The 18,091-nt window shown below is 42.8% G+C and overlaps 1 protein-coding gene across 3 annotated transcripts; it reads right to left on the reverse strand.

Moving 5' to 3' along the window:
• Positions 1-382: 382 nt before the first annotated feature.
• Positions 383-18,052, reverse strand: LOC134521913 (OX-2 membrane glycoprotein-like). 3 transcript variants are annotated; one of them, XR_010072902.1, is made up of 7 exons: positions 17,284-18,052; positions 15,705-15,788; positions 14,606-14,932; positions 13,678-13,944; positions 11,724-11,837; positions 9,552-9,597; positions 383-2,575 (listed from the first exon to the last, which is right to left on the reverse strand). XR_010072902.1 is itself a non-coding variant. In XM_063349040.1 (6 exons), exons 2-5 carry the CDS (start codon positions 15,760-15,762, stop codon positions 11,728-11,730), a joined length of 762 nt encoding a protein of 253 aa, XP_063205110.1. In that variant the 5' UTR covers positions 15,763-15,788; positions 17,299-18,027; the 3' UTR covers positions 384-2,575; positions 11,724-11,727. The 3 variants fall into 3 exon arrangements, 2 of the variants coding, with proteins under 2 accessions (XP_063205110.1, XP_063205097.1); XM_063349040.1 differs by lacking the exon at positions 9,552-9,597 and having other exon boundaries at positions 384-2,575; positions 17,299-18,027; XM_063349027.1 differs by lacking the exon at positions 9,552-9,597 and having other exon boundaries at positions 384-2,575; positions 17,284-18,024.
• Between the last annotated feature and the right edge of the window lie 39 nt (positions 18,053-18,091).

Consider the following 18,091-nt stretch of genomic DNA (forward strand, 5'->3'; position numbering starts at 1 on the left):
CAATAAACTGCTGCCTTTCACTGGTATTGCAAGACTTGGGACATAATCCCATGACGTTCGGCTCCTTTAGGGAGATGACAGCATTGCCACGTCCTTTTAACTAGATCCAAGTTTCTCACTATCACATCCTTTAAATAAAAGTGCAAGCTCGTGCCATGACAAAGAAAAATTATTGTGGTTTCACTATTCCTCTCAAAAGTTCTCATCTTAAAGAATACACCAGGTCACTACTGCCTTTCCCAAAGGAATTATTCATGCGCTTAGAGCTCATGTATGAGGCTTCCCTCATTGATTTATAAAAGCTCGCAAACAGTGTGCTACAAATTAAAGGAATCGTGGCCTTATGTTCAAAGTTACTTTATTTGGCTTCTTTACAAAAAAGGCAAATACAGAAATAAGGACAGTTGTACATCAGTAGAGCATGTAACTTCAGATAAAGAATCATTAAGCAATGAACATGGCACACACAAAATATCACTAAATATATAAAATACTATTTTTTTGGTTGATGGAAATTATTTTCAAATCTGAAGTAAACCACAGCACTGCTGTGGTCAAAAATACTTCTGTAAATTTTTCTCAAAAGATGTTTTGCTTAAATTTCTTTTTGAAAAAAAAAAACCCCAAACTATCTTAAAAACCCCCTGAAGTCCCACTTTCTGTATACAGAAAGGAAGCAAAGTGTAAATCAAAACCATAAAAAAAAGCACAATTTGCAATGAAGTGTTTCTGATATCCCAAACAAGCAGAAGAAAAAAATCAAATGGACCAGTTGGTGTTTTGGATGGATCAGATTTATTTATTTTTTTTTTTAAATTAGAAGTATAAATAAACAATTCATATTGCACCTACAACAGTAACAGCAAACGTCACCCCTCATGTCCTCAGTAATACATACAGACCTATATATATGCGCACACACACACAACTTCTGCCAGACTCTAGAGAGGCCGCTGCTCTGGAACCCAACAAAATACTGGTTCTGAACACTTATCACAAGTCCTGTATCTGCTAGATCTTCTCGGCTGATTTTTTGAGACTGACAGTTTGTACTCTTGGTAAACGTATGACATAAAAAAACCCCCCAAAACGCTACGCACTTAGTAAGATGGAATGTTGCAGATGCACAAACAAATGAAGCGGGTATGGAGCCCTGGCGAGGTGCCGGGAGGCAGAGGGCACGCCGAGGCTCCCACCCCTCACAAATGAGAAGAGCTGCAAGGCAGTGCCCGGGAGACGCCCCAGCAAGCAGGGCACATGGGCAACTGGAGGATTAAGCCTGGGAATGGCCAGATCTGCAGGCTTGGGCAGGCAGCAAGGAGCAACCAGGGGCAGTGGTGGGGAGAGGGGCTCCGGTCCTGCCTGGGGCAGGAGCAGCGTTAGGTCCCAGCTTGCAAGAGCAGTGCAGTATCTTTCTCCGCTACCAAAACCATGACAAAGCAGTCAATTCTGCCTCTGTAAAATTCCCCACTGATACCATTACATTCGCAGCAGTGACACACGATAGTTAGCTCCAGACTGTAACATCCCACACAAGGTCCAAGTAGGGAATAATAGCTTTTGGCCAGCAGAGGTATTTGCCTGTGTTTAAAAAGACACCACAAAAAAGGATGAAGACGGGGAGACTATTCTGAACAGTGCATAAGATGACCATGAGAACTATTGACAAACTTAGGACATGCATTTTGACAGCTAAGCAAGGGCTACTTTGGGATATTAACAGAGTTTTTCCATTAAAAACAGAAAGAGAATGACAGCAAAACAGAAAGGAAAAGAAAGATGGGGATGGCAATACTTCCAACTACTGGGCTTCACTTTCATCTCCTCCTCACTTATATATTAAAAAAAATCCACCACCTCGGGATTTGAAAGAAAAGCCAAATTAAATAAACTACTTACAACTCTTCTTTACCAAGTGTGGCAGCTACTGCCTCTAATCTGCAACCTGCCTGGAGCCTTATTGGTCTTCCCCAAGAATTTTGGCAGATTTGGTGTGGTTTGAGTCCAGCAGGTCGAGAGTTAAGCTATATGGTCATTGGCACATTCATACGTACACCAAGGAAAAGGAGTTGGGTCAGACAGGTAAAAGAAGGAAAACCAGATGTCAGGAAGAGGGCGATGAATGAAGAGTTGCTGCAAGTGAAATTGCAGACAGATGTTTGCAAAAATTAAACCCCTCTTTACCGCGAGAGCGATTAGGCACTGGAAGAGCATCCCCACAGAGCCTGCAGAGCCTCCATCCATGGACATTTTCAAAACTCAACTGAAAGAAGGCAAATACATTTTGCACACTAGCAGTACCAAGAGTGGCACAAGCAAAGCAGATTTTGCCCAGCAGCAGAGGAGCGGACTAAGTGGTCCCTCTGGTCCCACTTTTTATGAATAGGCATCTAGACCGGATAACAAACATTGTGCTAGTCTTTTCAGTGATCAACTCTGTGTCTATGAAGGGTAGAGTGATGTATTTCCTTTTTATTGCTGTTTCTTTCCAGTCCGTCCAGTCACTGCTTGTAATGTTGACTTCAGGCTGCTAGGCTGTAGTGATCTGGTAGGTGAATCGAAATCCTCTAGGATCCTAGAACACAAAGTAAAAAAACCAGGAAAATGGATGAATAGTGGCCATTGTGTTGCTGCCTCAGATCTTGCTGAGCAGGCTGGTTGCTGTTGGGTGTTGGGTGGAGAAACAAACAGTGGGGAAAGTGGGGAGGAACAGTCTCAAACTGCCCTTTAGTGAACAACCATAGGACCTTCCCTGCTGCACAACGAGTAGCGCGTCTTCCTAAGCCACAATGGAACTGGCTTCAGCCTGTGCTCCCCCTTGCTTCCTTTGCTCACGACAGGTAATACCTTACCTTAAATTTAAGAAGATACGTTACCTTTAACAGCACAGACGCATGCCTGCCACACAAAGTATTGTTACGCAGAAGGATCTGTGCCTAAACCCAGAACACCTGAGCCCAGTGCCGCTTGCCCGGAGCACCGCAGGAGATGCCTGCGGAGCCACAGGCGGCGGCACCGCTCCCAGCAGGCAGCACGGACTCCATCCAGCTTGACCCACACCGACAACATCCTGCCGCCAACTTCTCAAAATGGATACTCTGAGGGATGTTCAGCCCTCTCATTATTTTGTCATGCTCCAAGGAGGAATAATCTTAAAACTGGGGGGGCGGGGGGAGGGGAAATAAATTTCTCCCCTTTTCTCCTTAAGCAAAAAAAAATTCCTTTGGGAGCATATTTATGAGAAAGCCTGAAAACAAGAGTTATGAAAATATCATACTATGCAACAGCATTTTCTCCTTGGGTGGGGATAAACTACCCAGCTCGCCAACACCCCATTCAAAGCCATTTACTACCAGGAGAAGGGCAGGAGCTGGCTTACAAACCGCTTGGCCTTGGGAGGAAGCCAAGCGATCCTGCTTGGCAGTACCTGCCAAAAGACATACCAGTGTAGAGGGAAACACATTACTGAAAAAGGTGTTTTAAAAGCCAGGTAATTTATAGTACGCAAGAAAGCAACTTAGACGTGAATTTACGTTTACCATTGCTGAAGGGAAACCTGTATAGTACAACCACAACAACAAACATTTATTTTTAAGTACACTAATGAAAACAGAGAAGGAGAAATCGAAACTACATTGGAAGATTTAAATCAAAGCTTCTTGCCTGGCGATTTCAATCACCAAGATTTAAAAATCAGCCCAGCTCACAGTACTCCATAAAAGGCAACTGCTAGATTTTTTTTTTGTCTCTCCCCCACCAAAGATAGTCTTCCCACCCTAAAATTATTCTAAATCACTCTACAGCTCTGATTACAGTGCCTAGCGACGATGGGCCAAAGAGATGTGGTTAAAAAAAGACTCCTGGCCTTTGCCCTACTGGCATTTGGAGCACTCTCTGGGAACACGCGGCAGCGTGCCTTCACCCACCTCACTGGCCATTCTGCTCTTCCCTTTCCTATTGCTTTAAACAGCAAACAGCAGCCAGCCCTCCTCAGAAACCTGGAGGAGATGCACACACACACATGTCAGGATGAAGTTTGCACATCCCACCATAACACATATGAGGGCTACGAAGATGATCAGGGGACTGGAGCATCTCTCTTATGAGGAAAAGCTGAGGAACCTGGGTCTGTTTAGCCCGGAGAAGAGAAGACTGAGAGGGGATGTCATCAATGCTTATCAATATCTAAAGGACGGGTGTCAAGAGGCTGGGCCAGACTCTTTTCAGTGGTGCCCAGCGACAGGACAAGGGGCAACGGGCACAAACTGGAACACAGGAAATTCCATCTGAACATAAGGAAAAAATCCTTTCCTTTGAGAGTGACAGAGCACTGGCACAGGCTGCCCAGAGAGGTGGTGGAGTCTCTTTTTCTGGAGATATTCAAAACCCGCCTGGATGCGTTCCTGTCCAGCCTGCTCTAGGTGACCCTGCTTTGTCAGGGGGGTTGGACTAGATGGTCTCCGAAGGTCCATTCCAAGCCCTGCCATTCTGTGGTTCTGGGCCTACAACGGAAATTTGGAAAGATAATCTTCAAAGCCGTTCCTGCCTTCAGGTAAACACCAGAGCAGCAAGCATGTGGTGGCACTCACTGCTTGTGCTGCACAGCACCATCAGCCAGCCCTTAAGCTGACTGCGGCCATCCCAACTACTGCTACACAGCGCACCCCAGAATGCCCCCACTGCCTCAACATAAGCATGGCTTGACATTCAATTGCTTGCATCTCCCGAAAATTTAATAAGGTACCTCAAAAGTAACTGGACAATGTAGTGTCCCTTTTTGAATGTAGAAATTGGCAGCTGAGTGCAAAGCCTTACTGCATATTTAAACAGTGGAAAAAATTAAGGCGGCATTTCCTAGCAAAAGACATGGAATGTGGCATGACAAATTTTCAGAATTAATATTAATCTATTTGCATACAATAAGAATGATTTACTAACAAAAAAAAAGGCAAAAAAAGCAAAAAGGCATTTTCCATTTCCTACTAATACGATAACAAATGAATTGGAAAAGTTATTACACTGTACTTTCATTAAACTAAGGCCATCAATACCTGTTCAAACAACATTTCAGATTTTAAAAAAACTGATCTGAAGACAAGGTTACATGATTTTTTTTAAAAAACCCCAAACTTACTACATACCTACTACTAAACCAAACATTTTATTTTTTTTTAATTCTGGAAACCACACACACTGCAGAATTCAAAATATGACAGTGAGATAAGAAATATATAAAACTCTAAATGGATTTATAAACTGTGAAAAGCAAATCAACATTCCTGGTTGGTAATACACAAATGAGGCTAATTATTGAATATATAAATAGTTTGATATTTCAGAATATCATTCTGATGTTTGAGACCAAATTTATGACACTACCTTTATGTGGCTTTGAAAAAATAATAAAATATATGGCATCCTTACTTTTCACGTAGAAGAGTAAGAGAAAGGTTTCCATCTCCTTACCTAATCACTCTGCATTGAGCCATAGTATTTTGCAAAGGAAAAACATTTCACAGTTGAGCACATAAATAATTCTTCCCAAGAAAGTAAACAAGAAATTGAAACAGAGGGGCAACTATTCATATATCACAAGAGTGCTATTTTTCCTCCCTTTCAGCTGCCAGCCATTTCATTTTCTGCTTATATACAAACCCCTATTGTCAGAATGAAAAGGAGAATGAAGAACTGGAAAATTACTTCATAATGAAATACAAGCACAGATGTGAGGCACAGGAATTGTGTTAGTCACACATAATGAAGGCCTCCCTGTTTGCAAAGCAAGAATTTCGTCTTTAGTAGCCCGTACTTCCACACCTCTCCTGAGCTGTTTCCCACGCCACTACCTTCATACTTTCAGTGGCAAACGGGATTCATTTCATCCTTCCAGACAAAAACCCAAGCCATGCCCCAGGAGACCTGAATTCATCTACGTGCCTTCCCCCCTTTCCTCCTCTGCCACTCCTTCTCCCAGTTTTTCTCCAAAACGGGAAGCAGGACAAGGAGCACGCTTTTCCCAGCAAAAAAAACGCTGGGGCAAAACACGATGGGAAAATGAGCAAAGCACCAGCCACCCCTGCCCTTCGCAATGAAAACGGGTAGCACTAAATCACGGAAAGCTTGGAAAAAGCACCCGTGCTCTCTCTGTGTATGATGCAGACTGGAAGGTACTGCCAGGCACCTTTCTGTGATCAGAAAATTAAGGGACTTGCAAGGGAACGGGAGTTGTCTAGCAGCGTCTGATTAAACCCAGAAAACATCTTCACTTGAGTTGTGAAATATTTCTGCATGATGGGCAGCCTGACAGCAGAATTACCCCTCTGTTGACATTTGTGTATGGTTGTTTTTGTAGTTTGGTGGGTTTTGGGTGTTTTTGTTTTGTTGTGTTGGTTTTTTTTTTCTTTTTCCCCTCATTAGCTCTGTTTAGGTCTGTTTGGCTACTATGTTTCTACACTGTGGTTTTTTGTTTTCTGGGTTTTTTTTTTGGTGTAGTGTTAAAAATGGTAAAGGAATGAGGCTGTTGTAAACATACCACCGCATATTTTTGCTATTTTGGGGAATTCAAAATAGGACAAATATAATCTCCTACTCATGACAAAGCCACACTTGGGAGGAAACCAAGGCGATTCTAAAATGAGTCTCCCCATCTGGGACAGGACGGCCAGAGACCCATTCCTCTGTAAGCAGTGTGCCTTATATCCATCTGCCTCATGAAAGAGGGAGTTATGTCCCGAGTTTATCATCTGAAAGGCTGCTATTTAGCTGTCACGTTAGGAAAAATTACGCTGAAAAGTCTCCTAAAACCGAGCTGCTACTATGTTGCTCTCAACTACCTAGGTTCTTAATATTAAGAAAAACAGCGGAATGCCAAAGCAAATCTACAGAAGAAATAAGTCCTACAGATAAAATAAGAATTGCCGTATTTTTTAAGCCAAAGCTTAGAAACACAGCCTTTGCCACACTGAATAAACACTAGAGGATACTACTCTAATGGCTTTTCCAGAAATAATTCCTATCTTTACTATAAACAAACCAATGGAAAGTGTGCACAAGCACTTATTCCTGTAAACTTTCACAAAGAATTGGAATCTCCTGCACAAGACTCCCATATTTCACAATCTTTCAAGACTTCTTTGGACACTAAAATTTAGGTTTCTGACACCTACGTATTACAGCTCATCAGCCAAATTGCTATTTGCGGCTTAACAGACCTGAATCTATATTATTTGTAGCAACTTTCAAATTTCAAAAAATAATAATCAGAGTGTCTGGAATTCCTATTCAGGGTATTAAGTGATCTCTAGCTGGTAACAAAGAGGTATTGTCCATCTGTTTTATATCACTTGCGTAACACTTGAGCTACACTGAGGTTCAGCATCTCTTTGAAATACAGTTGGCTGTATTCAAACACAAACATCTTGAAACACAAACTTTAATGCCGCTTAATCTAAGTTCCATAAAATTTCCGCTTGAAGGAAAACCTGAATGTTTCAATTCCTGAACAGGAAAAAAACATTGCTATGTTGGCACTTTTTACACAACAGATATTTTGATCTGACCTAGTTTCTTCTTCTATCACTCCAAGTTTTCTTCTTTCAGGTTCACCTAACCTGCTCAGCTTTCTTAAGTCGCCTCATATCTATTCAACAACAAGCTCCAAGAATTTTTTGTCCTGTTTTTAGAGCTTTTTAAACACAAATGTACTATTTGACCATTTCTAAAGCTTTCCACTTGGCAAAACATGCATAAGCTACCCCAAAAAAAAAATCAACATACCAATGCTTAAAAAAAAATAATAAATATCATGCTGGCCTTTATATCCATTTGTGAAATAGCCCTTCCTCACAGACCACCACAAGCCTCCAGAAAACTCTTTGCGTGGAATGTTTTTCCCCTGCAGGCTGCTAGGTCCTGAGAACTGACTATAAAGCTTTTTAAGTGGCCAGGCTGAAATATTATCCTCCTGCAAGCCTTGAAATAAACAACTGATGCTGTGCAAATCATTCAGGTTGAGACACGTATGCAACAGGTAAATCACAGGAATTTATTCAGAGTAACAGCCTTAATTTTGTTTTTATCCAGGCACTCGGCTTGTTACCTGGACTGCTTCATGTTATCGGTGTCTACAGTTAAGCTCTGTTAGTTGAGCCATGAAGGAAATTGTGTAACTTTTCACCAGAAGAAATCTCTTTTTACTGAGAAATCTCCAGCATGGGTGAAGTTATGTCTGGCGATTCATTGCACCCTACTCATCATGCTTAAACTGAGCGATAGCGACGGCTAGGTTTGTCTCACTGCCTGGCAGAGGATGAAGGTGTGAGTTTTCCAAAGCTTTTGCATCAGCTCTCACCACAAAGGCTGCTCAGTTTGTTTCCAAACGAGTGACTTTTTGCCAGACATTGTGAAGATGCTTCACTTGGGATGTTTTCAGGGAGAAACCCAAATGTATGTATGCTCTGTAACGTACACAACACAAATACCTGAGGGACAGGAGATCAACTTTGAGCCCCAGCTCTTCACCTGATTCCCAAGCGTCTACCATGGAGAAGAGGGAAACAACAAAAATAAAAGCAAAGCAAAAACTAACCATACTCTCAACAGCAGAAGAGAAGAAACTTTGATGGAGAATGGTCCCCAGCCAAACAAAAAGCTGTTGTTTTACTTTTAAAACCGGGCATCTTGACAAGACTGGAAAGGCTTTGCTTGTTATCTAGTGGAGAATGAAAAGAAGTATTGAAGGCCCAGATAATGACCTCAGACAGACATGGAATCCTCCACCCAGCGCTATTAGCTCTCTATTGTGCTGTTACAAAAAGCGCGTCCTGAAATGTGTACGTAGGAGCTGCTCCTTGTTCCAACACAATCTGCAGATAATAGAGAATAAAACCAGAAAAGGGCTTTCTGCAAGATGTTATTCTCTTTCGGGTGAATCAACTGCAACCAATGCTTTAAAAAGCATAAACAAATTTTACAGACCATCAGGGAAAAAACAAGTCACTGCGAAACCAGACTAGGGTCCACTGTGTGCTGCTCAGAGGGGAGCTAAGGATGCGTAGGGGATTTCCTCATTACAATGTGGTATTTGCGGAGTGGTAATGCACTTTAAACATAGCGTTAAAAATTACTGTAGCTCCCAGGTATTCTTGGCTTTCTCAAGATTAGGCTGGGAAAGTGACAGTGGAACCATAAACAAGATAAATTGTAAGTAACTTCCAGCAATTGACAGCAGAAAAAAAATTAAACCCACACACACACAATCAGATGGTGACAGAATGATCAAACTGCACCAGTACTGGAGTTTTACAACAAACTAATTAATGAGGCCTTCTGGGAAACAGATGTACATTAGGAAGATAGACTACACATTTCCCTAAGCTGTCACGGTCTGAAGGAATAAGATCAGCTGTTCAAAATTACTCTGGATAAAGTAATGTTGCCTTTATGCACGTATTACATTTTCAAAACTCAAGACTAAAATGCAACTGAAAAGCTACAGACTATGACTGATAAAAACTAGACTACATTAAAAGAACAGAGACTGAACAACTTACAAGCCCACTGCAGAAGTCACATCCTGGCGCCACAGTTCATCAAAACCTACGATAAATGGGAAGGAACACTAACAATTGAAGTCCCTCAAATCCTCCTTTTGTTGAAAAACTCTAATACAATGAACTTACACCCATTTCTACACACTGCTTGTCTAATTTACCCTCTTTGCCCCACTGAACAGGTATTTACATGAAGTCTCGAGCCTGTGACACACCAGCACACGCATGAGGCCAGAAATCCAGACGCCCTCCCAGGCAGCAAGGCGTGAGACCCCACTTCTCCTGATGACACATGGGGGCTTCAAGCTCTGAGCCATTAGGTATGGGAGAAGGGGCACAGTGCTTTCAGTTTAAACATATTATGCTTTTCTGTGTCTTATGCTTTTCTTACAAGTGGAGGGGAGGGGGCTCTATTCCAAGTTTCCGAAGTAATGTGTTGGCTCTGTTGTTGTGCATTAGAGCAGCGTCTCCACAGCAAGAAATCATGTCTTGTACGATCCACGATGTGGCACAAGGATGTGTGAAACGGCTTGAGGGTTCCAAGCCTCATGCTTAGCAGATGGAGTAGGGCATAGGAAACCCACTGTGAAGCTAACCACACTGCCTGCTGGGGATGGTCCTGTCATAAGCTATTGCTGGAACCACGTGCAGGCACTGCCTGGGGAACCGCTATTATCCAAGGGCCAGAATCACACCAGGAGGTATGTTAACATCCTCAGCCCAGTCTAAACATGAACAACCTAGTACTTGCCAAGCAATGTTTCACTGACCGACCCTGCTCCTGCTCCAGGCACCAGTGCAGTCACAGCATCCCTGTGTCGTTCTCCTCATCTGGCATGATGCAATGAAGAGCCTTTGAAACACTGCAAGGCCGCACCTACACTTTTTAGTGCCTATTCACTCTCTGATCTGCTCTAGCGGGTGATCCCAGACCTCTCCCTCAAGGTCCCTCCTTCAAGGTCTACTTAGTATAAGCTCATTTGTGTTTGGAATGGTTGTTCAAGAATGAAGATACACGTCTTTCTTTTGAGCATTTCACCTTTTTCTTCTGATCCTTTAAAAAACATAAAGGACCAGCTCCTTGCCCTTTAACTTCCAGGTTGGTCTAAAAATTCAACAGAAATTTTCTCTTCTGAATTGCTTATAGGATCAATGGAAAGCTCGTATATGCTTTACAATTAAGAAGTTATATCTGGGGTGTAATAAGTGTTTATTTCTCTTTCAGTGAAGAATTTTGCATCTCTGGCAGTAGCAGATTTACTAGATCAGCCTCTCATAACCGTAGATGCTGTAGGTATAAGTTAACAATTCCTGGAAACGCTTCCCTACCTTACATCACATTATCATCATGAAGCAAGTATCTAAATATCAGGAACTGAGTTAATGTGTGCTGGTGTTTCTGAACATATCAGTAGAATTTAAAGCCAGACACAGCATTTTGATCTAGTTAAACAAGAGTGAAACTACCAACAACCACCAATTTTCTGCAATTTCTGGAGCCTAAGGCCTCCCGCCTCCTCTAATTTTTTCCTTTCATTCTGTTGTTAGTAATTAAGACTAGAAAGTTGAGTTGATCTGTGATCAGGTCATCACACATACAAGGACATTACACTGACTGCACTTTCTCTTTAACTCATCATTAGTAAGCAGGCTCACATGCCAAGTTTGAGTGTGCTTCTCCATCCTATTACATGGTTTGTCTTAAAAATACAAAGACAGAAGAAAGCCATACCCTTGACATCATGTCAGTGTGCATAAGTGGGTTTCTCTCCAACACACCTCTTTTGCCAAAAATTCTTTCAGCATACTTACACTGGACAGTTTTGTGGCCCTCCATGAAAATGTGAAAGACCAGGGCATTGCTTCTGGTAAGACTTCTGCCTTAAAGCAAACCACGAGCAGCATGTCCTGCTCTGCTCGGATCCTCCCCTCAGAGTTTATACTCCTGCATTGTCCCTCGGCAGTAGCAGTGGGAAAACAGCTCGTAAAATAACATGCAACTGAGGCAACCTCTAATAGCTGTAAACATATTATTATAAAGTCTACTCGTCCAATATGACAGTCTCATACCTCCTAATGGTACCTCAACAGTGTCTCATTCTTCTCTGCAGATGACCAGACCTTATTATGGGTTCTACAAAACCCATTGGTTTCCATGCATCAGTGACTCACCACTTCAACTCCTCCTGCACATCCTCTTCTTCCAACACAGCGTGACAGTCAGAGCTATGATGACAATTAAAATCCCCACAATAATCATCAGCCAAAGCAACGAGGATCCTTCTTCTGTAAAAACAAACCAACAAAAAATACACCAAACTGAACTAATTTATATAGGAAAAAAAGAGCAAAAAGAGCCAAGAGGACATCTGATTAATGACAGTGGTCCTCATTGAGATGGTGAAAGTTATTGCTAAGCTACGTGAAAGCAGCAATTGCTCAAAAGAGAGAGTGAGCGTGTGTATCTTCAAAGATGAACCTACTTGCCCACAGAAAATGCTTTGTGGAGAGAAGATGTGCTCATGTTCATCCACAGCAAAGAAAACTCATTCCCATACCTGATACAGTAGTTGGCATGTCTACATAAGCAGAACTTTATACAAGTCTTGACACTTTCTGAAGAGTTTTTTTGTTCGTCCAGAATTTGAGGTTTTTGTTTGTAAAGTAAGAGTTATTCCTTTTACTGTTAAACACTTACCACTGTCATGAAGGCTCAATCAACTTTCAGAAGAGCAGACAGGCTATGTTTTGATGCCTGCAAGTAGCTCTACTCAGCATCTGAGAGTAAATGTCCCTCCCTGGTATTAGGTATTAGCCACTTCATTTGACTGCCACTAATCAAAATGGTAACACGAAGGCTCGTTTCAACGCTCACTGATGCTAGCTGGAAAACTTTATGAATTAAAATTTATTTGAATCAAGCCAAAACTATCACGTCTTTTAAAAAACCTAGGTTGAACTATTCATTTGAATTTCTCTAAAATATAAGGCTGTTAAAACAACAAGCCATTAGCTGATTTTTCATTCTCCTAGCAAGGAATAACAATGGTCTTAGTTCCCTGCTTTCTGAGATACACTTTTCCTTTTTAAAAGGCCAAAACAAAAGAATATTGCATTTGAGACAGGAAAAAAGGATTTATTATGCTTTTTAAGTTAGTATCACTCAGAATTAAGAAAAAGTTTGCTTTTGAACTTTTACAGAGAAGATATTAGAAGTCAGGTCTTACTCTTTACTACTATTCCTGTAACAACCACTTCTTGAGCACATAATTTGAGAATTAACCCACAATCCCAAGCTGCTTTTCCTGTCTTTCTAATTTCCAAGTGGTCTTCCTTTTAAGGCTCTGGATTTGGAGACATGAATTTTAAATCACCTAAGTCAATGTTCCTGTGCGAACTGAGAATGGTACCTCAGCTTTTAATATTTCTGTTTCTCATCTACAGGACTGGGGTGAAAGTCCCTCCAGAAGAACAGAATGTTGGAAGAAATTAAATTAGCACTACAAGATATTCAGATGTTACACTGATGTATTTAAGATTTCCCCATAAAAATCAATGTAAGTATCTTCAACTGATCACCTTCTTGTCTGCCTGAAAATACTATTCCTCCCTAACCATTACACGTGTCTTAGCAAAATGTCACAGAAACTAAAACATAATATACACGTTAACTGCACCAAAAGAGGTAGTAAGTTTAACTGAAACATTTGGTCAATTGCTGTTCAGAGATAGTTTGTTACTAATTTCACAACTTCCACTTCAGTGTTCATTAGGTGACCCACAGTTTTTACTTCATCTAGATAGATATCATGTGACAAATATTTATATCTACCTTTGGATTGTCAAAGAAACTGTGAAAGCCTGTGTGAAAACTGAAGTTCAACCTGTGGCAAAATGCATAGTGCCTGTAAAAACCCATAGCTCCCTAGCTGACTAGTTTGGCTTTTTTTCCTCTTGGGCAGGACTCCCATATGTTATCATCTCAAAGATGGCAATGAAAGCAAAGTAGGATTTCCTTTCTTCTCACTTGGCACACACACATTTCATTCCCGTTCTATGCAAACATGCTATTGCAAAACACGAAGGCCAGGAAAACACTGCCAAATAGCTTGTATTGTTCACCTACCTCTTTTCATTTTCACAGGCAATTCCATTTTTTCATTTGTGTTGCTTACTCTGCAGGTCAAACCCTGTGCACCGATGCTCTGAGTGTTGTAGATCTCCAGCTTACTGGTGATGGACACCATCCCATTGGTGTGCCTGACTGTCTCCTGTGTAGGAGTAGAATTGAATAAGTTGTTCCAGGTGATGGTGGGCTCTGGGAAGCCAACGGCATTACAGGTGGCAATCAAATGACCTTCGGAAATGTTGTAATGGACAGATGCATTGAGACCTTCCAACACACAAATGAGACAATCCATCACCACAATGAGCACCGAGTCATAATTAGTAACAACAATTTTACCATTATCAATCAGAGCAAAGCTTACTGGATTCACACTGAGCCCCACGGCACAGGAATGCAAGAAGAGTTCATTGGGTCAAGTCTCCCCCCCGGTGAATCAATACTCCTTCCCTTATACTGAAGTTATATACCCCAACCTGAAATCCCGGGTTTTAAAACAGTCTGTTACAGTTAAACCATTTCTCGGTCCATGCTGCTCTCCTATCTGCCAATTCCCTATCAGTGGTAGGGCTCGGCACAGCAGCTCACAGCACTGGGGTTGTACCCAGCACCAAGAGGAAACCGGCAATGTTGGTTTGCCCAAGTTCCAGCTGGGATTGCTCAGGGGATTACAAACAATTATCCCCCTCCTTGCTTTTTACCTGCTACTCAGAATAACGAACGAGGACAGCCCAGAGCCAAAGCCACCACAACTGGCTCAAATATGACACCACAGAGTCTTGCTTACAGCAGTAACACTCTGTTTCTACACCATGTTCCACTGAGGGATGCTCCTACCACTGCCGCTCCCGAGTCTGCTCAAGAAAATGCTGGGAGTGAGAAAACACCTCTTTTCCCACTACAGGCATACCCCTGCAGAGAACCTCACCAAACACAGTCAGGCAGGTACGTCCTGAGATGGAGCCGAAAGGGAAAGTATTGAAGAGACACGTGTAGCACCCTGAATCGTCCATTCTAGTGTCCCAAAAAGTGATGTTTGTCTCATTGAGTACCAGACTCGTGAAATTCATTCGGTCTTGATAGGGCTCATGAATCTTTAATCCTTTTAGGGTACTGTACGTAGCTATATTATTGTGTGATTTTTCAGAGTCCTTTTGCCATGTCACTTGCACAACATCCTTGGATTCTGTCAGGGTACAGCCGAGAGTCACGTTGTTGCCCACCGTCACGTTTCTGTGTTCCGCCTGTGGAATGACTGTGGTGACACGAAATAGCGAAATGGGCAGATATATCACACACTCAGAAGCCTAACGCTGATTCTAAAGCCTAGATTACCCACAGACACAACAATTCCATCAATTACATCTTGTTTCTATGGTTTTCCCCCACCGAAAAGTCCTTCCCCCACCTCCTGCTAGAAATCAATGACGTTATGTTGATTTACATTGGCTGAGGCTCTGGCTTTCTTCTGAACTATTCAAAGTAAAAAGACGCACTCAATTTCAGTACCCATCCCTGCAGAATTCCCACTTCAGTTTTATTAAATCACCTCATGGCTTCCCATTCTCAGCAAAGACTCAGTTTTTGTTTCCTAAAAGCTAGAGGAATATTAAATGCACAAGGGAAGTGCATGCCAAGCCGTTCTCGAAGAACTAGAGAGAATTTCTGGACTACATAGCTTCAGTGTATGCAGTGCATTCGAGAGGGAGGGAAAGGAAGAAAAGAGAGATTTGGTCCTGCAGGAAGGATCCACTATGAGATGTTGTGAACTCAGGGGAACAATGGTGTCCAGTGTCATTCTAGATATGGGATGCTGCATGTCCCTCCCATCTCCGAATGCCGCTCCAGGAGGTCTTGTGTCACATCTGCCAGCTCCATATCTATGCCTCAGCTGTCTAACTATGTCAAATGGCACAAGCAATCTGTATTTCACCTGTTCTTGCCTCTTACTCTGACTGCTGAAGCCTCAGGAATCAGAAACCAGTTCCCCAACAATTTTCATGCAGATTTCCGGAAATTCAACTTACCATTTGCCTCTGCAAGCCCAGCACAAGCCAGGCACAAAACCAGAGCTCGGAAAGTCATTTTGGAAGGGAAAAAATCTGCTTCACCTGAAGAAAGATAAGAAGAGATGCATGACTTAGTAACATCACCTTCTGGTGGCATCACATCCCTGGGGTGCAAACATTAACGGTAGCTTTGTCATGTGAAAAAAAAAACATAGTTCTGGGGACAGACGGTGAGTTCTGATGGGTCTCATTATACAACATAGAAAGTGCTCTGGTCAAGGTGGAGAAAACGTTGCAGGATGGAATTTAGAAAGGCATTAATCCACCAGAATTGTGAGGTACTGGCTGTCCAGGACTAGCTGCGGCACTTGGGAGAGAGGCGCCGTTAGCTTGCAAGATCAAGGGACAATTTGAAAGCAACTTCTCCAAGGACTTCAGGACTCCCCGTCTGTCCAAAACTGCATGAATTGGGGAAGATTTGGGGCATACTGCATATGCTGCATACAAATATATTTCCAAGGTGGGAAAAGGGCAAAAACAGAGTTGTGTTGCTGCCTTCCCTAGTAAACAGCTTTAGGCCTGCTTCCTGTTCCCTCCATCAGTTAATATTACCACAGCACAACTGAATTGTTGACCTCCCTGGAACTGAAGACAGTGTCATATTTACGTGGAAACATTATTTCGCATAAAATATGTCTGTAACGCACATCACCTACACCTGAGGTTTTTTGCCAACGTCTGCACAACTAGCTGATGCTTGTTGGGAGTGTCTTCTGTCAAGAGCATATGCAAAGCCTAACTTTTTAAAGGCTTTCACAACATGCAAAAAAATAGAAGAGAGAATCAACTGTAAAGCATTTTCTGTGTTATCATACAGCTTAAAAAAGGAGGGCTGATGAATAAATAAATTAATTAGAGGGAGAAAATAAAAAGCTATGTAAGAAACAAACTCCTATCAAGCTTGTGCACACAACGCATATGCACACAACCAGTAGCCGGCCCTTAAGTTTTAAGCATGCTGTGCTAAAACAACTCCTGATACAACTCCGCAGTTACCAAGCATGAATACAGACCAGATTCTTATGTGTAAAATCAAGAAACAGTAATCCATTGTCAACAAGCCCAGTGAATAATGAATTTGTCAGCTCATACAGTATAGCCAGATACTTGAGTAGGGCTCTAAGAAATTCAGATAGATATTCCTAAAAACATGCAAAAATCAAGGGCCAGCATAGCTAGTAAGGGAGAAATTTTGAGTTATAGAAGTATGTATAAACCAGAGAAGGATGGGCCATACCTGCAGGAAAGCACTGCTTTCAATAACAGCCTTCTATCTCACTGCTTTAATGCTGTTAAAGTCCTTAACACCCACTGTAGCTACAAGATTTCATACAGATTTCACACGGAGAAGAAATGTGCTACTGCATAGCTATACTGGCCACAGAAAAAGTCCCTTTAGGTCATAAACCCAATTTAGCGTATTAGAGGGGAAAATAAAGAAAGACAAAGAAGAAGAAAAAAAAAAGGAAAAAAATAAAAAGAAAAAAAGCTTGTAAGACTAGAGCAACTAAAGAGCAAAGCCTTCACTATGCCGTACCTTCCCAAACCGCACCTCAGAGGTCTCCTGGGCCACCGACTGTACCCCTGGGCTGGATCCACTTGTCCTTAGCGATCTTCTGTGAAACTTCTCCAACTTTTGAAAAGTTGTATAAAGCCCAATGAGCACCGGGCGCCACTCGCCGGCGCTGATTTCTGATGTCACGCAAGCTTCGTGAGGCAACTACTGCGTAAATCCGTCACCTCGGGGCCCGGGGCGCGGGAGGGGTCCTTCCCGGTTAGAAAAGGCGGGGGGAAGGCTCGGGGACGGGCTGCAGCACCCAGCAGCTGCTCCTATCCGCTTTCCGGGGCGGCGGCCCCACCTTCCCCGGCGGTGGGTCACCGGGCACGGGCGCTGCCAAGATCCTGGAAGCAAGGAGGGAAGGACAAAACGAATCTCGGGAAGCGACAGCGCCCCGGCCGTCCCCACAACCTCGCCGCCGCCCGTCCCGTCCGCGGTAGCCCCCGGGGCGAGTGCCGCCCGCAGGCGGCGGTGGACTCCGCCCGTTCGCTCGCCCGATAGGCAGGGACCCGCCGCCCCGGCAGGCGGCTACGGGTTTTGGTGCAGGGAGGGCAGCGACCGGCAGTACCCGAGCTCATGCCCTGACGCCTGATTAATCGTCTGTGAACGCACCGTAATTATCTGCCAGCCCACTCTTAGCCCTGGAACCGGCTGCGAAGGGTTTCCTCAACGGCTTCCCCCCCTCCCCGCGTCTCTTTCCATCAAGGATTATTAATATCAACCAAATTAACTAATTGTTCTTTGAAGAAAATAAAAATAATTAAAAAAAACCCCAAACACCAAACAA

This window comes from Chroicocephalus ridibundus, chromosome 1, assembly GCF_963924245.1.
Source record: "Chroicocephalus ridibundus chromosome 1, bChrRid1.1, whole genome shotgun sequence".
Lineage (NCBI taxonomy): Eukaryota > Metazoa > Chordata > Aves > Charadriiformes > Laridae > Chroicocephalus > Chroicocephalus ridibundus.

Coding starts and splice junctions, on each gene's coding strand:
- LOC134521913 (XM_063349040.1), bottom strand. CDS start 15,762: ATGACTTTCCGAGCTCTGGTTTTGTGCCTGGCTTGTGCTGGGCTTGCA. Junction 14,933..15,704: donor TGGGCTTGCAGAGGCAAATG/GTAAGTTGAATT, acceptor GTGTCACCACAG/TCATTCCACAGGCGGAACAC. Junction 13,945..14,605: donor TACCTGCCTGACTGTGTTTG/GTGAGGTTCTCT, acceptor GTGTGTTGGAAG/GTCTCAATGCATCTGTCCAT.